The 9,008-nt window shown below is 34.6% G+C and overlaps 1 protein-coding gene across 1 annotated transcript; it reads right to left on the bottom strand.

Annotated features, from left to right (window-relative positions):
* Positions 1–7,320: 7,320 nt before the first annotated feature.
* Positions 7,321–8,917, bottom strand: LOC109705252 (protein NUCLEAR FUSION DEFECTIVE 4-like; the record flags this gene model as incomplete). The annotated part of the gene is made up of 1 exon (XM_020225981.1): positions 7,321–8,917. A coding segment is annotated over one exon (1,470 nt), but the record flags the coding sequence as incomplete, so codon positions are not given.
* Positions 8,918–9,008: the final 91 nt, after the last annotated feature.

Here is a 9,008-nt window from a genome sequence, read left to right as displayed (position 1 = left end):
TATTCGCGACGGCGCCTCATACAAGAAGAGTTTTTAACATTCTCGATACATCCTTGCTGGGTGAGTCACAAAAACAATCAAATGAAACGAGAAAAAGATATCATTAAGCGCAAAAGCAATCAACCTTCATTAAAAAAAATGTGGAAAGAAATAAAATAATATCAGGGAAAGAGGTCAATCAACAAAAGAATTAAGAGAGAATCTGTGAAAGCATGAGTTAATTTCCATCGCCAACCAATATCATCTCATGCAATTGCATTAATAATAAAAAATAATAATAATAAAGATCAAAGAGTCAATTAATCTAATCAACAGAGATAACACCAACACTGCCTTAACAGAATTTCTTTATAAAAATTTTTACACTGTTAAAAAGACACACATATAATTTAGAAAACGCGAAAAACATAGACAAAAGCTAACCAAAAAAATTGATCAAAATAAAGAATCCGGACCCGCATTCAACAAAGATTCACGTCTACGTGTCCAATTTTCCGTTACAAAAACGAATCAACAGATCAAATACAAGAACAAAACCAAAAACCAGAACATCATACCGACAATAACCAATCGAAATCCAATATCCTTGATTACACAAGGAAGGATATGATCGAAGAATCCGGAGCCATTTTTTTTTTTTATTTTTTAGCGATCCCAATATACCATCCCTGGAGCCGCAATCGTATTGAATAGCCTTATCCGAGGAGCGCCCTGCTGCGTGCGTCCTTGGCAAACCCTAACGGCGGCGACGCCCCGAACGGCGCGCCAGAGTCGTAGAGTCCCTGTCCCGCCAGTGCGCGATGGAGGTCCCCGACTGTAGAGCGTCCGGCACTGAGGTCTACGTGCGCCGGCGCTACAGGATCGGCCGCCTATTGCTGATGCACGATCCCCCTCTCTTGCTCTAGGCTAGGTTTGAGAGGATGAGACGAGGGTTCGTATGGAGGGGGAGTGAGGAGAGGTTAAGAGAGACGAGTAGAGGAGAGAGAGAGAGAGAGAGAGAGGGTTTGTATGGGCGCGGGAGATTTGGGAAGAAAAGGGACGGTTTCTATCTATGAAGCAGAGCTTATTTATTATTTATGTTTATTTTATTTTGATTTTTTTTATTAATACAAGATAAAAAGAATAGAAAATCAATCGAGAGAGAAAGAGAGAGAGAGAGAGAGCGCCGTCGCTCGCCCTTTCTTCTACTCACGGCAGGGGCGCACCCAACCAACAAAAGGAGAAGGAAAGGGAACCCCTATTTTATTTTTTTATTTTTATTTTATATATATTATATATATATATATAGCGATAGGGCTACTGTGCTATTAGAGCACAGCACTTTTACTCCTAAAGTTCTTAACGCCCATGCAAATTCCTAAGTCTTAACCGCCCATCAAATTTGATGGATTAGTTAGATGAATGAGAGAAGAGAAATTGGCATGAGAAATTCAAAGATAGAGAGAAATTGAAAAATCAATTTCTCTTCAATTACTCTTCTTTCTTCACCCTACCACCCATCAAATTTGATGAGGGTTAAGAAGCTAGGAGCACCAAGGGCTGCTGTGCTCCTAATAGAGCACGAGTAACCTACTCCAATCTCTCTCATCTCCTCTCTCCTCTTCTCATAAGATATATATATATATATATATACCAGTAAACCCTAGAATAAAGATGGAAAAAAAATATGAATATATCCAAAATTTTACCTAAATTTGGATTTGAATGATCGTAGATAGATATGACTTTGATTATGGTTATAAAAAAATATATATAACGATGCGGTTCACTAGCGATGATAATAATAAATAAAATAAATAAACTAGTAAAGTTATGGCTAATACAATAAAAGATAGAAAATTAACAAAATTAAAATTTTAAGATTTTTGACTTGTAACGAGACATTAATAAATCCAAATAGAAAATAAAAAATAGATATGTACAAATTACGGCTGTCTAATACTATAGAAGATAGAAGATTGAGAAAATTAAAATTTTAAAACTTTTTGCCTTGTAATGAGATATTAATAAATCCAAATATAAAATATGAAATAGATATTTACAAATTGCGGCGGGCTAATACTATAGAAGATAGTAAATTGACAAAATTAAAATTTTAAAACTAAATTTACAACAGCAAAGAAAGCCATGACAATGACAAACTCTACGAAGATATTGGGTCTAAACAATTACTGTCTCAAAATTTTTAAGCCTAATTATTATTACTAGCGCATGAAGCCTCATATATTCTATTCAAAATTATTTTTTCATCCGATATGGGACTATTGGGGCGTTACAAAAATAAAACCTGACTATTGTGAATTCGGATATGATATTTATCTATACCTGACCCGAATCTAAACCCAAATTGGATAAGGCTTTATATTATGTCGTAACTTGAAATTTTAGATTGAAGTATAAATATATTTTAAAATTTGGTAAAGAGAAATGATTGCTCTCGGGTTTGAATTGTCAGATTAAGTTCTGTTCGATTTTGAGTTTCGTCTTTTTTTTTTGTTCTATTTTTGCTATGGATTTTTCAAAATCCGACATGATCAGGTTCGGATTCGTCGACATCCCCAGATAAAATTTAGGTAAAAATTGTACTAAGAACCTCAACTATGGACCCTTATTTCGTACAATCCGTGCTCATAAATTTCTATGCACGGATTGATCTCGTCGTTCATAAAAACTTATGCAGGAATTGCGAGTTAGGCGATTCTAATTAATTAAGTTAAATATTTTGTTTAATTTTATAACTTTAGTAGCTATTTTAATGTTCTAACTTTTATTTTCTAAAAAGTAATTAAAAATATTAATTTTGATGAAGTTATTAATTAAAAGGCCAATATTTGATAATAGTATCGTAAGTAGATTTGCTTATTTTACTAAATTGAAAGGGTAAGAAGATTTCCTTATTTAACCAAATTAAAAATTTACAAATACGCTTCTCAACTGCAAGCAACTAAAATAATATATATTTATAGTTACAATATTCTTTGCTACATTTAATTAAATAAAATGGAAGTAATTATAACTCGTGCATTCTCCACCTCATTAGATCTACAATTATATCTAACCAAACATCACTTATTCTCTGTTTGGATGCATAGTTAAAACACTCAATGTAATTTATTATGTAGTTTTGGTATAAATGAAATACGAAATTCTGTTACTATAAAAAAGTCCTACAGCTTCATTTCTAAGCTATTTGAATATATATCGTACAATTCTACAAGGTTTATAACAATTGAAAGTTCTAAAATTTTTAAAATTTAAATTTAAAATTTAAACATTTGAATTTTGAATTTTTAAATTTGAAATTAGAAATTTGAAACTTGAATTTAAAAATATGAAATCTGAAACCTAAATCCTAGATTTAAAATTTTAAACTTAAATTTAAAATTTAAGTTTCAAAATTAAAATTTAAAAAATTTTGAAATTTAAAACGTACAATTTGAACTTTAAAATTTGAAATTAAAATAAAAAATCCATATTTAAATTTTGAAATTTAAATTTTAAAATTTGAACTTTGAAATTTTAAATTTTAAATTTGAATTTTGAAATTTTAAATTTGAAAATTAATATTTAAAATGAAAATTAAATTTTAATATTTGGAAATTGAAATTTGATATTGAAAAATATGATTTGAAATTATAGAATTAGAAAATTTAAAATTTAAAAAATTTAAAATTTAAAATTTAAAATTAAAATTAATTTTAAAATTTGAAATTTAACATGTAGGTTGAGATTAAAATTATTCCTTTAGTTAAAGTGGATTGTAGTTTTACTTTATTTTTTTTGAAGTATAGTATAACTATCCTCCAAAAAAATACGTTATTATTTTTTTTCTCATAAAGACTTTACAGAATAATTTTTCTATCGGTATAACATAATTTAACTATACTACGTTTTTAGGAGCATCTAAATAGGGCCTTAATAAATTTGATTTATAGCTGATTCGCCGCATTATCAATTCAAACGCCCCCTAAGGGTCTAGTTGCTTCACCGAAGTCACAAAAGCAAGAAGATCGCAAGCTCTACTAACCATATGCGTAATCTTGACTTTGCCCATGCTTACAGATCAATGAAGTAAACTAGCTCTGCACCGACACGGAGAAACAAATTGACTCTAATAGTAAAAATTAATTAACTCCATTACTTGACGCAGTTGATTAAATACTCGATGGTTGGTATTCAAAGTTTCAAATTCAAAATTTAAGTACTTTACATTTTTAGTTGACTCTATTTTTTACAAAATAAATGAAGCGGATAGATTTTTTACTTTACTCTCTCTCTCTCTCTCTCTCTCTTTCACTCTCTCCAAAGAAAACTACATCTAATAAAGCCAACCAAGCTAGGCCTAGCAATTTGAGTCCATGCCAATTCAGCTTGGGCCTGAATAGCCCAAATAGATTACGGGTCGATTTGCAGAACAATTATACGTAAAAATTCAAATCCAAATCCAAATCCAAATTAACTTAAACCCGAAAACATACCTCTTGTCCAATTGACTCATTATTTGGACCAGGCTTGAACTTGGCAAGAACTTGTTTTGAGGTTCAAACCTTAGGATCAATTAGGGTCCAACTTTACTTCATTAGGTCCATCAAAGTGCTTGACCATCATGTAGCTAACAATAATGCAGCGCCAATTATTTGTAGATAAATCCAAAATATAGTCAACTTTTTCAAAAGAAAATATTAATATCAATGGTCCCTACATGTCCTTAATTATGAGGTGGTGCTTCTTTGTTTCTCCTTAAAAAAAGAAAAAATAAAAACTTCAAATACTACTCCTGTGGTTTCGCATTTCTCACTTTAATACTCTGTAGTTTAAAATGTATTAATTTAGTATCATGTGGTTTTATTTTTCTCTTTTTATTATCTCATCCATTAATCTTTTTTATTAAATCAGTGACAAAGTTAAAACTAAAAGGTATTAAAGTTAATATTCGATAAATCTAGGTGAGATATCTGAAGGTTTTTTGTATATAATTTAACGAAATATTAACGGAGGAGCCGACAAAAAGAGAAAAATTAAACCACAGGGTACTAAATTGATACACTTTAAATTATAGGATACTAAAGTAAAAAAGTAGGAAACCATGAGGGTGGTATTTGAAGTTTACCCAAAAAAAAACACAATAGTAGAGTTTAGACAACAATTTCGGTTGAATGCTTCTATCAATTGGGATACTTGTCCACACTTCCATAAGTTATGTGATTAATTACTAGAATATTATAAATTTATTTAGGCTTTGTTTGGGATTACGGGAAGGTTGCGTTACGTGCGATGAGAAAGTACGTTGGAAAAATAATGTTTCCGTACATAATATTGCATTCCGTATATCGCGATGAGTTGGTTACAATATATTTTCTGCGGTCCTATCGGAGAACGCAGAAGCATATCTCTATATGCTTTTTCCACAACTTTATTTTATCTAATAGCGTTAGATAGGCCTCAATACCAAACTAAGCCTTACTTATGTAGATTCACTAGGATGCAGATGTATATATATAACATACATTAAATGCGTTATTTCAAGGGGTCATCTTTACCGAATTCAATCAATAAATAACAATCGTGTTGGAAATAATAATCCAAACTTAATCTAAAATTGAATTAGAAATAAAGTTTATTCAAATTATATTTTATAATTATTCAAAATAAAAGTTGGATTTATCATCTGGTATGACTTTATAATATATTGTTAGGCATTGGTTAATTAGAGTAACAAGTTCTAGTAAATGTGGTTGCATAAGTGCACTGTCTCTAGGGTATAATTAAATTTTTTTAATTAATAAAGTATTAGTTTAGTTATCTTTCTAATCCAATATCTCTTCTTCATATTATATTTTGTTTTATTTTAGGTCACGTGTTACATAATCGGTATCAGCACAAATACCGGTTCTAATAATTGGTTTCGGTGAAAATCATGCTTCCAACAAATCATATTTGAAATTTTTATCTGTCAATATTAAAATTATCTTTTGTTTATTACAATGAAAATGGCTTCCTTTTATACTGAAAAAAAAAAAAAGAAGAGAATCCTTAATCTAGGATTATGTGGAATTCAGCTACTATCCTTTTAGAAGGATGGGGGGCTTCATTCTTCTAAGTCGTTTTAGATAACATAAATTTCGAATCGATGAACGTAACCGTTAAAATTAATCTAGAGTATTTAAAGTGTTTAGAAAACTAAATTTTATAAATTTTAAAAATTATTTATGTAGTATCAAAGAATCACAAAATCAACAGTTTTTGACAGTCTATATGAGTTGTTTCCTTATTTGACGATATAAAATAATCCAAACAATTTGAATTTTTGATACAAAATTCTTTATACTATTTAGATAACGTTTGATAATCCCGATCATAAATAAAAAAAGTCTAACATCTATTTTCACAAGGTTATTCATTTTCAACTCTTCAATGAACTTGATAACGAATTTCAAAATTTATAAAATTTTGTTTCTAGACGTTATAAATACTCTAAATCAAGTTTAACGGTTCCGATCATAGATCCGAAATTCATATCATCTAAAACGACTTAACAGGACGAAAGTTTTCGTTTTTCTAAATGGATAGTAGCTGAACTCAATTCTTTTTTTTCTTTTTTTCTTTTTTTGAGAGATAGGTAGCACGCTACCCGCTTCGTTTATTTCATTTAGAAATAAACTTAGCTAGAAATGTGAATCAACTGGGATTCGAACTTGAGTCTCTGATACCAACCACCAAGCCTTTTGCCACTTGTTCTAGGGACGGTCGGTACTCAGTTTAGTGTTGTATTTGTAATACTATTGCTTAATCAGTAACTTTTATAGTAGGAGAAAAATCAATTAATCCAAATGAAAATATTGAATAAATGCAATGTCTCTATCACTAAAGAGATTCATATTGACTCAATTGCTTGTAAATTAATCTATAACCCCCCAAAAATAATGAATTGAAGATTATTGTTGCAATGTCTCTATCAACTTCACTATGAGTCCAAATTCAGAATTTTTTTTGTTTGAAAAGTCACTCTCCATGTGAGCACAAAATCCTATTTAAATTCCAATTTTGTTTTTGAATGCACTAAGCACCTGAGTCTAGACTCCGGTATTACTAATTGTTCGAAAGTTTTTGGCCTAGGTCGGCTTAAATCGACTCCAAAAATATATATAACATATCTAATAAAATTTATTAAATCTAAAAGCATCTTATTAGCTGTATGGAACGCAATATAAATTATTTTTTTCTCTTTTATAAATTATATAATATATTTGAACTCTTAACAATATTTGAAGGAGTATGAACTTAATGCATATTATTATATTTCTCCTAGATAAAAGTGTGTTTAATGAAAAAGAAGCTCGAAATATTCTTTTATATATCATCTTTCACACACTAAATAAATATGAGTTTTTTGGCTAGCTTATACAATTACAAATCTCTTCTTTTTTGAAATTAAAAACAAACAAACCTATTCTCTTATTAACCTCACCCCATTCACTCCATTATTCTCTGCAACACACTTCTCCTCCACTCCATTAACACTCTCCCCCACCACCCCATTACTATTACTATTATTCTCCACAATATCCACAGTAGGAGGAGAGTCTCTGAATTTAGCATATATATCCCTCTTATAAAACTTCCTTGTCCTCCACACCAGTATCAACGAGACCAAGGCCCCCACCACGGTCACGGCGCTTATTATAATGAACGAGAGCTTGAAGCAGTGCACTCCCATGCACGTCGTGTCCTTGCCGACCACTCCGGCGAGCCCGTCGCTCTCCTTCGCGGCCTCGCGGTCGTACAAGTGTCCGGTGATCCTCACGTTGAGTATGTACGACCCGATCGGGCTCGCGACGGAGCCGAAGTTGTAGAGCGTCGAGTAGTATTTGAGGCCGAACACCTCCGAGATGATGGCGAAGAGCAGCGGCCACTGCGCGCCGAAGCAGAAGCCGATGATGATGGAGGCGGCGTAGAGCGACTGCGGCACGCCGAAGGCGATGAGGAGGTGGCCGACGCAGGCGAGCAGGAGCACGAAGGTGAGCACGAGCGGGCGCGGGAACTTGTACTTGGCGAGGAGGAACTCGGACGCGAACCCGGCGGCGACGCGGCCCGCGTAGTTCCAGATGCTCACCAGCGAGACGAAGGTGTTGATGCTCCTCGTCGGGTAGCCGAGCGACTGCCCGATCTGGCCCATGTTGTCGATCGCCGTCAGCGTGCCGCCCACCCCGCATATCGTCGCCACGAACAGCACGATCATGTCCACGCTCACCAGTGCCTGCAGGATCGAGTAGTCGTCGCCCCTCGCCGGAGGGCTGAACATGTTCGTGACGCACGACCGCTTTCGTGGCTCCTCCTCCTCCTCCGCAGACGTCTTCTCGACGATCGCAATGCTGGTCAGCGGGGGACCGTTCGGAGGATTAGAGGAGGATGAACGATCGACGCCGTCTTCTTGCTTGGAGCTCCTGACCTCCTGCTTTACGACGACGGCGAGGGGGAGGAAGAGGAGGACGACGAGGACGGCGGCGCCGACGCTGTACTCGGCGTGCGAGAACGCGACCTGGTTCTCGACGACGATGACGACCATGAGGTAGGTGGCGAGGGCGATGGAGATGTAGAGGAAGCAGTAGAAGGGGGAGGTGGTCTCGGCGGCGTGGCGGCCGCGTGGGTAGGGGATGATGCGGATGGTGTGGACGAAGAGGATGGAGACGACGGCCGGGAGCCAGGCGATGAGGAGGACGAGGGACTTGGAGTCCTCGCCGCCGTAGATGGCGTAGTAGAGCTGCGTGAAGATGGCGCCGCTGAGCCCGACGAAGCCCTTCAGGAGGCCGAGCACCACACCGCGGCTCTCCGGGAAGTTCTTCACGCACGTCACCAGCGCCCCCGTGTTAGCGAACGACTGCATGCATACATACATACATACCAGCTCAATAATTTTTCTACCTCATCTCATATTTCAATTTCTAATTTAAAAAATCAATTCCATATATATATATATATATATATATATATATATAAACTTTTGCAAA

The sequence above is a fragment of the Ananas comosus genome, unplaced genomic scaffold (assembly GCF_001540865.1).
Source record: "Ananas comosus cultivar F153 unplaced genomic scaffold, ASM154086v1, whole genome shotgun sequence".
Taxonomy (NCBI): Eukaryota; Viridiplantae; Streptophyta; class Magnoliopsida; order Poales; family Bromeliaceae; genus Ananas; species Ananas comosus.
The sequence above is the reverse complement of the archived record's forward strand: the minus strand, read 5'-3'. Positions and strand labels throughout refer to the sequence as shown.